Source organism: Oratosquilla oratoria, chromosome 4 (genome assembly GCF_046742065.1).
Source record: "Oratosquilla oratoria isolate Oo_2021 chromosome 4, ASM4674206v1, whole genome shotgun sequence".
NCBI classification, from domain to species: Eukaryota; Metazoa; Arthropoda; class Malacostraca; order Stomatopoda; family Squillidae; genus Oratosquilla; species Oratosquilla oratoria.
In genome coordinates, this window is record NC_134780.1 from 20,954,361 (window position 1) to 20,970,284 (window position 15,924).

The following is a 15,924-nucleotide window of genomic DNA, read 5'->3' on the forward strand; positions in this document are numbered from 1 at the left end:
GGGAGGGAGGTGAATGGGAGTAGAGTATATGGGGATGGAATGGGTGGGATTGGATTTTATGCCATTGTTTTTTGGCTACTTCCCTTGTAAGGGTGAAAAAGCCTTTGGTGTATGTTTTATTTTAACCCATGAACAGTCAGGTCAAAAATATTATTTCACTCAACTCTCCCCCATATAAGGGATAACAATAATAACTCTTGGTTCATGTTTCCATGACTAGAAACCTGTAGTTGTGAAACTGCATCTCAATAGAAACCTTGAACTTAGTTTGTGTTGTATCATGTTTCTACCTAAGATCTTGAGGAAATGTTTTGAGTTTGCTGAATGTATAGGAAAAATTCAGTTTGGTTGGGCTGAGGAATGCTTTCTATATTTTCAAAAGGCTCATTACAGTCCAGTTAATGTCATGTAATTCAATTCTGAATTTTTTCCCCCCCCTATCATCGGCATCCTCCCACCTGTGGGTGTAGCCTGACAAGGTGGGCCATTCTCCATACTCTGCAAGTGAAAATGTTCTGTCTCCCAGTCCCATATACCACTTCCACACTTTTCATATTATAAGTAATTATATTATGCAAAAAAATTAATGCTATTGAAAGTACTTATATGTATATATATATTTTTTTAATTTCTAGATTCAGTGTGGGTCAGTTACCACTTTGGGCAAAGAAACAGATGGTGGAGACTGTGAGCCCTCCTGGCAGCATGGAGAAAACTGTTGACTTCCCAAAGGGGCGATGGGCACAGCGAATTGACACCAACACCATCACCTTTAAGAGTCATTATGACACAGACTCAGTTATTCCATTTCCAAGTAGAGGTTAGAATATTTTCATTCCTTGGATGCTCTCAATATTGTAATGTACTGGTTCATGTATAAATCTTTTTGGTGTGTGTGTTATTAGAATAATTTTGGAGATGAATGTCAGAGAGAATCATCCACCCATCTTCAAAACCTGAACTAACATGGGATTGGTCTGACCTAAGATCCAAATTGCTTTAGATGCAACCACCACACAGAAGACACAATGCATCTCGTTCTGCCCCACAGTAACAATCCCTAGATGGCAACAATATTTCTTTCCTTAGTGACTTTTTGGCTTGCCCCATTCCCACCCATAAAATCTGTGACCATTTAATGGAAATATTTAATAAGTCAGTTGACATTGGTTTTGTGCCTATTTCTTAGGACAGGCAAATGTTGTTCCTATTTTCAACAAGGGTGATAAATCATGTATGCACAACTACAAGCCAATCAGTTTGACAACCAGTTATAGGTAGAATCCTTGAATCAGTAATAGGTAATAGAATCAGAGATCACATCGAGAGACATAATTTGATTCAAGACTCTCAGCATGGGTTCACTAAGGGTAAGTCATGTGTAACTAATCTTCTGTCTTTTTACCCTAATTTCTACAAGGCATCAGATGACAATAATAGTTATGATGCTATTTATCTTGCTTTAGCAAAGCATTTGAGAAGGTGCCCCACCAGAGACTACTGAATAAAGTAAAAAATCCATGGCATAGAAGGGAAAAGTGTTTGAATGGATTAGAACTTGGATCAGTGACAAAAAACAGTGGATCACCATAAAATGTGTAAAATCCAAAAGGGGGAGTGTTACTAGTGGAGTTCCCCAGATCTCTGTTTTCGGTCCCTTATTGTTTATCCATTCCAGGAGGTGCCAAGATAAGAGGGAAGGAGGAGGGTGGAGGGAAGTGGGATATATAGGAAATGGAATGGGTGAGAGTGGTTTTTTTATGCCTTTTTCTTTTTGGCTACCCCCTGTGTAGGGGGAAAAAGCCTTTGGTATATCTATGTATATAAATGACTAAAACAATGGGATTAATAGTGATGTTAGTAAGTTTGCTAATGACATTAAAATACATATACCAAAGGCTTTTTCCCCCTTACAAGGGAAGTAGCCAAAAAACAAAGGCATAGAGAGCATTTCCACCCATTCCATCCCTAATACACTCCACTCCCCTCCACCCTCTACCCTCCCTCTTATCTTGGCACTTCCTGGATGATGGGTCATCCCTGCACCCTGTCCACTGCCTTGGGTCAGAAGCAGTGTTGCAAGACAGCACATCCACAGCAAGGCCGCTTCATTAAATTGGCAACCCCCCACTCTCCATCTCTTCATGCAGAAAAGGAGAAGACGGGGAGAAATCCCTTCGGGCTGCGTCAAAATTTATCTCACACATACTACCTCACCCCTCATCTCCCCCACCCATTCCACCTCATGCATCACATCATCCATATACAACCATTCTCCATACACCCTTGTCTTCTGTCCTCTCCCGTCCTTCCTCAACAGACATTCCCCTCTTCCCCAAAGCCCCTTTCACCCCATCCATCCATCTCATCCTAGGTTGCCCCCTCATGTTCACTCCCTCCACATCTGCCTTCCATATCCCTTTTACTAGTCTTTCTTCACTCATTCTTTCCATATGTCCAAACCATCCCAATGCTCTTTCATCCACCCTATCTCCCAACTCCCTTACCACCCCCATTCTCCTCCTCACCTCCTCATTTCTCACTCTATCCAACCTAGTAACCCCCATCATACTTCTCAGACACCTCATCTCAAACACATTCAAACTCCTCTCTTCCTCTCTTATGTTCCATGTTTCTGCCCCATACAGTGCTGTTGGCACAATCACTCCTTCATACAATCTCCTCTTAGCCTCCATTCCCAAATGTCTATTCCTCATTACACTTTTTAATCCACCAAGGCATTTACTTGCTTCTCTCAATCTACATTCTACCTCCACCTCCACTCCACCCTTTCCTGCCACATTTGCACCCAAGTATCTAAAACTATCCATTTCCTCCAGTCGCTGCCACTTTCACCCCTTGTACATCTCATCACCTTACTTTTACCCACATTTATCTTCAACTTTCTTCTTTCACACACTCGCCCAAACTCTGTCACCAACTTCCTCAACCCCTCCTCTGATCTTGCTACAAGTGCTGTGTCATCCACAAACAACAACTGGTTCACCTCCCACTTTTCTCCATTTTCTTTAAACATCTCCAATCCCTGACCCACCACCCTTGCATTTACCTCTCACACCACCCCATCCATGTATAAGTTGAACAGCCGGGGCAACATAATACATCCCTGACAAAGTCCCACCTTTACCTCAAACCACTCACTCTCTCCATTTCTAATCCTGACACCTGCTCCATTACTCTCATAAAAACTCCTGATAGCTCCTAAAAGCTTTCCTCCTATCCTGTATATCTGCAAAACCTCCCACAGTGCCTTCCTGTCTACCCTGTCATAAGTATTTTCCAGATCCATAAAAGCCCAAAAGACATCCTTACTCTTTCCTATAGCTTTTTCACATATTTGTCTTACCAGAAAAATCTGATCTACACAACCTCAACCTGTCCTAAATCCACATTGTTCCTCACCAATTACTCCCTCTGTTCCTCTCCTAATCCTCTCAATCAAGATCCTCCCATAAGCCTTCCCAACAACACTTAACAAGCTAATCCCTCTGAAACTACTACACTCACACTTGTCCCCTTTTCCCTTGTAAAGTGGGGAACTATACAGGCACTCCTCCAGTCCTCTGGCACTCTACCCTCTCTCCAGCAAACATTAGATAACCTCACCATCCAGTCCATCATCACTGTACCTCCCTTTTTTAGACATTCTGCATGGCATCCATCCAGACCAGGTGCCTTTCCTGCTCTCATCATCTTAACAACTCCCTTCACTTCATCCTTCCTTATTTCTCCTCCATTTTCCTTACTCATCACGGTCATTTTCTTGGCACTTCCCACTTCAACTATCTTTCCCTCCCTATCCTCCTTCACATTTAGCAACTCCCTAAAATACTCTGCCCATCTTCCCCTTACTGTCTTCTTTTCCATTATCATCTCTCCATTTACACCTTTTACCTTTTCTTCTCTACTTGATTCGCCTCCTCTTCCTCACTTAATTTCTTTCCAAAACATCTTATTACTTTCAAAATTTTCTGTCATACTCTTACCCCACTTCACACCTGCTCTCCTCTTTGCCTCCTTTACCTTGTGCTTTACTTCACTTCTTTGTACCTTTCATATGACTCCCTCGTTCTATTTTGTAACCAATCTGTGAAAACTCGCTTCTTTTCTTCTACAACCTTCTTTGTTTCCTCATCCCACCATTCACTACCCTTCCTTCTATTTCCTCCCATCCTTCTTGTTCCACACACCATCTTTGCACACTTTGTGACTCCCTCCTTGAACCATCCCCATTCCTCCTCCACTCCTCGCTCTACTCTATCCTTCACTATCTCCCACTCCTCGCTCAGCTTCTTCTTGTACTCCTCCTTTTCCTTTTCATTTACAGAGTTCACTCTAAGCACCTCCCTACCTTTTGTCCTTTTCCTCTTTCTCCATCTATCCTCCATTCTCAACTCACCTTCCACCAAAAAATGATCTGATATTCCCCCACTCTCTCCCCTTAGCACATGTACATCCTTAACTCTTCCTATTATACTCCTATCTACCACTACATAGTCCATTAATGCTCTACCACCCTTCCCTCCACCACCCTCTCCCATGTGTACTTAGGCTTGACTTTCTTCCAAAACACTGTATTTGCTATCATCAACTCTCTCAACACATTTCCACCATCAACTCTCCACTACGATTCTTTGCTGGAACTCCACATTTCCCAACCACTCCATCAATTGGTTCATTTCCTACCCTAGCATAGGTCTCCCAATACTACTACATTGATGATCCTCCCTAATCCCTCTATGCACTCATTTAAATCTATCCAAAAAGCCTCCCTTCTACATTCTTCTCACTACCAGGCCCATATGCACTTACAAAATAGGACACCAAATTAGGTCAGGAGATGCTGAGATACTGTAGGAGGATTTTAACAAATTGTTCACATGGTCAATGAAATGGCAAATTAACTTCAATGTCTTAAAGTGCAGTGTGTTCATCGTAGGTTTACACAACCCAGAAAGTAGGCATAGCTTAACACCTTTATAGAGAAAACTGGGTGTGAGAGAGACTTGCGAGTGCTAGTGAGTCCTGATCCTAAATCCAGGAAATGGTGGATAAGCACCAGGAATAGAGCTAACAGAACATTATGTTTCATTGTTAGGACCTTTACAAATAAAAATGCAGAGGTAGTTATCAAATTATCTGGCATTAGATCCATCCTTCACTTCGCGGTACAGTTTTGGTCTCTGTACTATAGAATAGATATCAGTTCACTAGAATCATTAGAGAGGAGAATGACCAAAATGATACATGGGCTCAGAAGTTTAACTTATGAGGCCAGGCTAAGGTACCTTAATTTACATCTCTGGAAAGATAGAGAGTTTGGGGTGATCTAATAGAGGTGTTCAAGTGGATCAGGGGCTTTAACAAGGATGCAGACAAGGTCATATTAAGACAACAGGGCAGGACTCTCAGTAATGGATTTAAATGGAACAAATTTAGATTTAAGAAGGAGGTAGGCAAGAACTGGTTTACCAATAAAGTGGTCAATGAATGGAATAGACTCAAACATCTGAGTGCTGAAACTATCAGTTGTCTTAAGAAAAGGTTAGACAACTTTATAGATGGGGATGATAGGTGGTTATGGATATGTGACTGCCTAGTGTAGGCCTTATGGTCTCTTGCAGTCTCCTTCATTCTTATGTTCTTATGTACCTGAGAGCTGTGGATCTCTTGCAAAGGAGACTAGGGGCAGTGGACTAACTGACTGATTGACTCCCTTCATTTCCCTCCTAAACCTCTCAGTGCGCCCCCGATACACCTGACTAACTACTACATTTAACAGACACTAGAACTACTATTTTCATACTAGTCCCCATTTCCCTTTTCCAGTTGAATTAATGAGCAATGAGAAGTAGACATTTGGGAATGGATAAAAGGAGATTGTATGAAGGAGTGATTGTGTTGACAGCACTGTATAGGGTATGAACATGGAACATATAAAAAAGAGTTTAAATGTGTTTGAGATGAAATGTGAGAAGTATGCTAGGGGTTACTAGGCTGGATAGAATGAGAAATGGAAAGGTGAGGAGGAGAGTAGGGGCAGTGGCGATTCTTGGGGGGGGCCGGGGTGGGCCATGGCTCCCCCAGTTTTTCAGCTGGCCCCCAGGTTGCCCCCCCCCCCCCAGTTTTTTTGCATATCCTATTTTTAAATTATATATATATATATAATTATATATATAATATATATATATATATATATACACACACACACACACACACACACACACACACACACACACACACACACACACACACACACACACACACCTTGGTAAATACTAGTGCGGTACCGACCCCGTAATGGCGTCACATGCAGTGGCAATTCTAAGGGGGGGGGGGGGGGGGCTGGGAGGGCCATGCCAATCCCCCCCCCCTCCCCCACCCCAGTTTTTTTAGCTGGCCCTCCCACTTTCATAGTCCTAGAATTGCCAATGAGAAAGGGTTGGAAAAGGAGTTGGCAGAAAAGGTTGATGAAAAAGTATTGGGATGGTTTGGACACATGGAAGAAAGATTGGCAAGAGAAGTGTGGAAGGCAGAGGTGGACAGAGTGAACGTTAGGGGCCAACCAAGGATGAAATGGATGGATAGAGTGAAAGGGGTGTTGAGAAAGAGGGGAATGTCTGTTGAGGAAGAAAGGGAGAAGACAAGATGGGGGTGAGTGGAGAATGATTGTGCATGGATGATGCTGTGATGCATGGGAGTACGAGTGAATGTTATTTCGGTGCAGCCCGAAGGGACTTCTCCTTGTCTTCTCTTTTTCTGCATGAAGGGACATAGAGGGTGGTTGCTTATTAAATGAAGCGGCCTTGCTATGGACGTGCTGTGTCTTGCTGCATTACTTCTGACCCAGGGCAGTAAGTGAGATGCAGGGATGACCCGTTATCCATGAGGAGCCAAGAAAAGATGGAGGGAGGGGTGGTGAATGGGAGTGAAGTATGTGGGGATGAAATGAGTGGGAGTGGATTTATGCATTTTGACCTTGGCTACCTCAAAAAGCCGTTGGTATATGTATTTATGTATGTAGTTGAGCTAAACATGCACTTCTCCAATCCATTTGTGCACCGTAGGTACTCATTAAATACTCTTCCCAGCTATTCCACTCTCACAACTCCCTTCATTAAGTACTCTGCATGACAAGAGGACATGAAAAGAAACTCAAAAAAGAGAATTACAGAAGACATCTGAAAAAAAAAAAAAAATAGCTTCCCACACAGAGTTACTTGGAACAAATTAAACAAAGAAACAGTGTGTGCAAACACTATTCAAGATTTTAAGAAAAAACTTGATGCTGAGAAATACAAAGATGGGTGACCATGAGCATAGCTCCCTTCCCATTTAATACAAATAGGTAAATACATACATACATACATATACCAAGGCTTTTTCCCCCTTTCAAAGGGGGTAGCCAAAATGAAAAAGGCATAAAATCATTCCCACACATTCCATCCCTGAATACACTCCACACCCCTCCACCCTCCCTCTTATCTTAGCACCTCCTGAATAGGTAAATACAACTAGGTAAATACAACTCAGGACCCTTGCCAGGGGAAGATAAGTGGTGCAGTTTTCATTTTGTTTAAGCAGGACGGAGTAAAAGGGACAAGTATGATAGTGAAGATATTTTTGTTATGATCTACCACTATGCTTTGTGGGTAATTATGTATAATTTGAGAATAAAAGATTTTCATGAAGACATAAGATATACACTTCTTGATGAACTTGAATTATTTAGGTATCCTCTATATGTATTTATGAAATAATGATGAGTATTGGCATGTATCTTTCTCATTTCAGATAAACGTGTTGGAGATTCAGAGTCCAGTAAGGAAAGTTCCTTAGAAGACAATGTTGGAGTTGCCAAACAATTTCCTCCAAATGTACAAAGGGAAACAATAGTCACGTCATCAAAACATGTATGTTTATTTTTGCTTTGTCATTATTTATGTTGTAAGTATGCAATGTAAATATTGCCTAGGGTTTCAGAGTATATATGTGCACTAAATTTACTAAACATGGGCTGCAATTAGAAACACCCTGCTATTTTCAGGCTGATGTATATTTCATGCATTTCAATCAGGTTGATACCAGATAATTTTATTCAACTAGGGGGGTTGGGTAAAGAAACCACCTTCTGTTTGCAGTTTAACTCATAGCTCATTAGAATGATTTGTCTCTAGGAAGAAGGAAATGCATATATATATATATATTTGGCAGATGTAGGGATGGCCCATCATTCATGAGTAGCTGAGATGGGAGGGGTGGAAAGGGTGATGGAGGGGAGTGAAATGGGTGGGAATAGGTACATGCCTCTGTTTAGCTACCTCCCTTATAAGGGAGAAAAAGCTCTTTGTATGTATATATATTATATATATATATATATATATATATATATATATATATATATATATATATATATATATATATATATATACATACACACACACACACACACATTCTCTCTCTCTCTCTCTCTCTCTTTCTCTCTCGAAACTACTGACTACTGGGAAATGAAAAATATGGTTACTGAACATTTTCGTCTATTTAGGACATCCTTCAGTAACCGTATTTTTCATTTCCCAGTGGTTTCTGCAAAAAATAGTTTATCACATGTTTTTGTGATTTCTTTGTGTGTCTGTGTATGTATATATATATATATATATATATATATATATATATATATATATATATATATATATATATATATATATATATATATATATATATATATTATTTCCTAATTGTAGTATACAGGAAAGGAGCACTCACGGAGTCATGTCTCTTGCTTAATTCATTATCTGGCTACAAATTTACATGTGTTTCCAACTTGGGTTTTATCTCTTAGATATCCAATTACATATTTAGATTTGAATTCATAAGTTGTTCCAGTTTAGGCTATATTACCTTCTAAGCTATTCTAAGTACATGTGCATCTTTATAGAAATTGCATTTCTGCAAACGCTTTAGACTTTTTTCATTTGTTCTTATGACCTTTGAAAGCCATGCTATCTCAAATAAAGACATTTTTTCTATCATGGTAGTGTATCCCCTTTAGTGACCCAAACACTGTATTCAAGTTGCCTCTTTCTCTTTGATCTGTTAATGTTGGAAGCTCTTCTCACATGGCTTACCAACCAGGCTGGGAACCAATTTGGTTGCTGTCCTTTGTATCCTCTTGAAAGATGGAAGCAAGATCATGATGAATCAAAGGCCAGCAACCAAACTGGTTCCCAGCCTGGCAGTTAAGCCATGAAGAGACAAAAAGCATTGGAGCTGCCAACATTGAAAGAGCAAAGAGAAAGTGGTGACTTGATTATAGCATTCAGGTCACTAAAGGGTATGTACATTGACTAAAGAATCACAAGAACAAATTGAAAAAGACTGAAATTTAAAGGATGTGAAGAAATAGTTTTCCATACAGATGCATAAATACTTAGAATAGCTTAGAATGTGATATAGCCCAACCAATATTCTTGTGTATGTGCATATGTATTTACCTAATTGTAGTATACAGGAAAGGAGCAATGATCATGGGGTCCTCTCTTTTACTCTTCAATTTTTCATACCTAGCTTCAAATTCATAGATACTTAGAATAGCTTAGAATGTGATATAGCCCAACCAATATTGCTGTGTGTGTTCATATGTATTTATATAATTGTAGGAGCAGTTGGTGAGGAACTGTGGGTTTAGGACAGGTAGGGGTCACATAGATCAGATTTTTGTGATAAGACAGATATGTGAGAAACTTGTAGGAAAAGGTAAGGATGTTCTTTGGGCTTTTATGGATCTGGAAAAGGCTTATGACAGAGTAGACAGGAAGGTACTGTGGGAGGTATTTTAGATATATGGGATAGGAGGAAAGCTTTTAAGAGGAGTCAAGAGTTTTTACAATAGTAGTAGAGCTTATGTTAGGATTAGAAATGGAGAGAGTGAGTGATTTGAGGTAAAGGTGGGACTTCATCAGGGATATGTTATGTCACCGTGGCTGTTCAGTTTATACATGGATGGGGTGATGTGAGAGGTAAATGGAAGGGTGGTGGGCAGGGACTGGAGATAGTTAGAGTAAATAGAGAAAAGTGGGAGATAAACCAGTTGTTGTTTGTTGACGACACTGCGCTTGTAGCAGGATCTGAGGAGGGATTGAGGAAGTTAGTGACAGAGTTTGGGAAGGTGTGTGAAAGAAGTTGAAGATGATGATGATATGGTCATCATCATCTTCAACTTCTTTCACACACCTTCCCAAACTCTGTCACTAACTTCCTCAATCCCCTTTGATACTGCTACAAGCACAGTGTTGTCAGCAAACAACAACTGGCTTATCTCCCACTTTTCTCCATTTTCTTTAACCATCTCCATGAAGATAAATGTGGGTAAAAGTAAGGTGATGAGATTTACAAGGGGAGAAAGTGGCAGCAGACTGGAAGCAAGTATTAAGGGAGACTGGAAGAAATGGATATTTTTAGATACTTGGGTGCGAATGTGGAGGGAAAGGGAGAGTGGAGGTGGAGGTAGGATGTAGAGTGAGAGAAGTGAGTAAATGCCTTGGGGTGTAATTAGAAATAGACATTTGGGAATGGATGCTAAGAGGAAATTGTATGAAGGAGTGATTGTGCTGACAGTACTGTATGGGGCAGAAACATGAATCATAAGAGAGCAAAAGAGGAGTTTAAATGTGTTTGAAATGAATTGCCTGAGAAGTATGATAGGAGTTACTAGGCTGGATAGAGTGAGAAACGAGGAGGTGAGGAGGAGAACTGGTGGTGGAAAGGGAGTTGGAAGGCAGGGTTGATGAAAGAGTATTGGGATGGTTTGAGCACATGGAAAGAATTAATGAAGAAAGACTAGTAAAAGAGGTGTGGAAAGAGTGAACATGACGGGTCGACCAAGAATGAGATGGATGGATGGATGGGGTAAAAGGGGCAATGGGAAAGAGGGGCATGTCTGTTGAAGAAGGACGGACAATAGAAGACAGAAGATTGGGGTGAATGGAGAATGATTGTGTATGGATAATGCTGTGATGCATGAAAGGGAGTGGGTGGTGGATTTAGGGTGAGGGAGTATGTGTGAGAAATAAATTGATGCAGCCCAAAGGGATTTCTCCCCGTCTTCTCCTTTTCTGCATGAGGGGATGGAGAGGGGGTGTCACCAATTTAATGAAGTGGCCTTGCTGTGGATGTGCTGTGTCTTGCGACACTGCTTCTGACCCAGGGCAGTGGGCAAGATGCAGGGATGACCTGTCATTCAGGAGTAGCCAAGATAAGAGAAAGGGAAGAGGGTGGAGGGGAGTGGAGTATGTTAGGGATGGAATGGGTGGGAGTGATTTTTATGCCATTGTTTTTTGGCTATCTTCCTTGTAAGGGGGAAAAAGCTTTTGGTATTTGCATGTAGGAAAGGAACATTGATCATGGGGTCCAGTCTCTTACTCTCCAGTTTTTCATACCTAGTTTCATAGCTAGGAATGGAAGAGGAAGGAAAAGAGGATGGATGGGAGTGGGTTGCCTTTTGACTTGGCTACCTCCCTTATAAGGGGGAAGAAGCCTATGGTATATAGCTTTGAATTTATGTGTGGTTTCAACTTGATCTGTATCCTTAATTTCCTGTAATCATACTTACATTTTAATTCATGTATTGTTCTAGCTTGAGTTGTATTACCTTGTAAGCTTTTCCAAGTATTTATGGAGCTCTACTGGAAAATATGTTTCTTCACATCCTAAATTTGTTCACTTGACTTCTTATATGTGCACTAGTAACATAATCAGAAAATTGTTGGTTTTGCATTCACTTAGTTGTGGGTCCAGCAGTTCTCTCTAATTTACAGTAGTGATTGTTCTGTGCCCTAACAGTCTAAATGCACAGGGAAAAAAGTGGCGGCTTTAACTGCAGCTACATGCCTCCTGGTGTAGGCACCTCACCACTACCTCTTAACCACTTCAGTATGAATCAAATTCTCGCACACATCATTGGCGTGCCATATGTACCATGCATCATGCTACTCACATTATAAAATATAAAGTCACTTGTTCTCTTTTACTCTGATTAATAATAAACAGAAAATGTGATCAAACCAGTTCATAGAACCTGGGGGTAACTCATGTACATCTACAGATATAATATACAAGACGCCGACACTGGCATCCTCGTGCACCCACTTGCGCCTCATGATGCCTATGTAGGCGTCATCGTACCGAAGTGGTTAAAGCCCCTTTCATCCCTGATCAAGAAATTTCTTCTGTCAGTGTATTTTATCCTGTTTAGTGACCTAAATACTTTAATCATATCACCCCTTTCTCTTTGATCATTCAATGTTGGCAGATTCAATGCTTCTTACTCTCTCCTCATGTGGTTTACCTGCCAGGCTGGAACCAGCTGAATGGTGGGGGATACATTTATATTCCTCCTTTCTGACTCCCTTAAATTCTGTGTCTATCCTATACAGTGTTATAGACACTATCACCCCTATCTATAATCTTTTCTTTGTTTCAAGATACATAATCTATATACCACAACCCTTGTTTCCCTCTTAGCTCCTCATGGATGAAGGGTCATTCCTGTCTCCAGCCCACTGCCCATCTTAATTAGATTAAGATCCATGATAAAGAAATAAAACCCATTCAACCACCCCTCCTATGTTAGCATCTTGTGAATGAACCATTACCCTGTCCTTTGCCATATTGGTCAAGTCAGAAGCAATGCAGTGAGACATCAGTCTTCCACAGCAGGGCTCAACAACTTGAGCTGGTTTATCCCCACCACTTCTCCATATGGTGACCCTCCTCATCGTCCATTCAAAAGTATGAACAAGAGATGGAGAATCCTATGGGATGACATGAAAGTTGTAGATCTACAAAGAACATACATATACCAAGTGTTTTTTCCCCTTTATAAGGGAGGTAGCCAAAGTCAAAAGGCATAATTCCACTCCCACCCATTTCTTCCCCACCCACTCCACTCCCACTTGCCACCCCTTCCTCCCTCCGTCTTCGCATGCATTCCCAAATGTCTATTTCTCATTACACTTTCTAATCCCCCAAGGCATTTACTTGCTTCTCTCAATCTACATTCTACCTCCACCTCCACTCTTCCCTTTCCTGCCACATGTGCCCTCAAGTATCTAAAACTATCCCCTTCCTCCAGCCTCTCTCCTGCACTCGCTTCCAAATTGCTGCCATCCTCTCCCCTTGTACATATAATCACCTTTTACCCACATTTACCTTAAACTTTCTCCTTTTGGACAGCTTCCCAAACTGTTACTAACTTCCTTAATCCCTCAAATCCTTCTATAGTTACAGTGTCATCAGCAAACAACAACTGGTTTATCTCACATCTTTCTTAATTTTCTCTAACCATCTACAGAATGACTCAGTAAAATAATCTTGTTTTACTATATGCATTTTTTGATCAGGATGCTTATTTATAATAAACACTTAACTAGAAATATGTTCACTAACCTTTAAATTGCATAAAAACAAATTGGTGGATCAGTTGCATGAAATATCTGAGGCTTTATTCTTTAATTTTTACAGGAAACTCAAAATGAATTTGTTCCTTGTCCTGACAGTTTGAAGGATATTTTCTCTGAAAAGGCTATGAAGGTATACTTTCACCATAATTAATGTCATGCTTTTTTTTACTTGCTTCTCTGCTTTTTTATTAACATTGTTTTTCCTATTTCAATATGCCCTCTCACAAAATTATTTTGAATTTGCTGCTTATTGGTATATCTCTTTGAACTAACATTTGGCTTGCCATATATAGTATGACTTTACAGATGTATTCTGTTAGTTTTTTCTATTGTAGAATTATGGTAACCTATTCTCTTACAGTTGCATTATTCCCCTTGGGAATTGGCTTTCTTGTGATGCAACAGTATTGATTTTGTATTTTTTAGTATAGACAAAAACAAAGCTGAAGAATAGGATAGATGTAAGGGTTGCTTGCAGTATTTACTCCATGACAGAACAAGTGTATATACTTTAAGACTTAATTTTATTATGTATTGCATGTAGTTTCTTTCATCATAGCAGACATGTATTCTTAAGGGTTTCAAAACAGTGAAGCCAAAATGTAGTACAAGTCCAGATGAAAAGATTGAAGGCTGCTGTATTATATATATATATATATATATATATATATATATATATATATATATATATATATATATATATATATATATATATATATATATATATATATACACACACACACACACACACACACACACACACACATACCAAAGCCTGTTTTCCCTGTTTAAAGGGGGTGGCTGTATCAATATGCACATTCCCATCATACACAATTAAACCCACTCAGTCATCCCTTCCCTCTCACCATCTCAAGGATGAAGGGTTGTACTGTCTGTGTCAAAAGGTAATGCAGTATAGTACTGCTCTTCCACAGCAGAACACAACAGTTGGAACTGGTTTATCCCTCCTGTTTTATCATATGGCAGTTACCATTCTGAGCCACTCAGAATGATTTATAAAGCAGATGTGAACATCCCAATCACTCCTGTCTTTTGCACTCTCTTTCCTGCTCAACGGAAACTCTCCATGCATCCAAAGCCCTTTTCCACCTATCTCAGTTTTCCTCTCAAATTCACTCATCTAGTTCTGTTTTCCACATTCATTTCTTATCTTTCCTCAATCATTCTTCCTTTATACCTAAACCACCACAGCATTTTCTAATCTACCCTGTCCAGTAGCTCTCTTCCTATCCTCATTCTCTGCCTTACCACCACATTTTTCACTCTGTCCATTCTTGTGACACTTGTCATATTTCTTAAACAACCCATCCCAGAAATATCACTTCCTCTGTCTCACTTATATTTGAAGTATGTTCTCTGCTCTATCTACCACCCTTCCCTCCACCACCCTCTCCCATGTGTACTTATGCTTGACTTTCTCCCGAAACACTGTATTTGCTATCATCAACTCTCTAGACACATTTCCACATGTAGTGGTAAATAGGATTATGATAGGAAGAGTTAAGGATGTACATGTGCTAAGGGGATTGGGTGGGGGAATATCAGATCATTTTCTGGTGGAAGGTTAGTTGAGAGTGGAAGACAGATGGAGAAAGAGGAAAGGGACCAAAGGTAGGGAGGTGCTTAGAGTGAACTCTTTAAATGAAAAGGAAAAGGAGAAGGAGTACAAGAAGAAGCTGAAGGAGGAGTGGGAGGGAGTGAAGGATAGAGTAGAGGTAGGTGTGGAGGAGGAATGGGGATGGTTCAAGGAGGGAGTCACAAAGTGTGCAAAGATGGTGTGTGGAACAAGAAGGACAGGAGGAAATAGAAAGAAGGGTAGTGAATGGTGGGATGAGGAAACAAAGAAGGTTGTAGAAGAGAAGAAGCGAGCTTACACAGATTGGTTACAAAATAGGACGAGGGAGTCATATGAGACGTACAAAGAAAAGAAAAGAGAAGTAAAGAAAAAGGTAAAGGAGGCAAAGAGGAGAGCAGATGTAAAATGGGGTAAGATAATGACAGAAAATTTTGAAAGTAATAAAAAGATGTTTTGGAAAGAAATTACGAGAGGAAGAGGAGGCGAATCAAGTAGAGAAGAAAAGGTAAAAGGTGCAGATGGAGAGATGATAATGGAAGAGAAGGCAGTAAGAGGAAGATGGGCAGAATATTTTAGGGAGTTGCTAAATGTGAAGGAGGATAGGGAGGGAAAGATAGCTGCAGTGGGAAATGCTAAGAAAATGACCGTGATGAGTGAGGAAAATGGAGGAGATATAAGGAAGGATGAAGTGAAGGCAGCAGTTAAGATGATGAAAGCAGGTAAGGCACCTGGTCTGGATGGATGCCATGCAGAATGTCTTAAAAAAGGAGGTACAGTGATGGTAGACTGGTTGGTGAGGTTATTTAATGTTTGCTGGAGAGAAGGTAGAGCGTCGGAGGACTGGAG

General features: G+C 40.4%; 1 protein-coding gene across 1 annotated transcript in view; it reads left to right on the forward strand.

The window, feature by feature from the left end:
- Nucleotides 1–15,924, forward strand: part of Wdr62 (WD repeat domain 62) — a gene marked incomplete in the record, with an annotated part of 218,769 nt that overhangs the window by 148,179 nt on the left and 54,666 nt on the right. Inside the window, 3 exon segments of the mRNA XM_076183564.1 lie at nucleotides 636–820; nucleotides 7,816–7,934; nucleotides 13,543–13,611. Coding sequence (XP_076039679.1) covers nucleotides 636–820; nucleotides 7,816–7,934; nucleotides 13,543–13,611 — 373 coding nt within the window.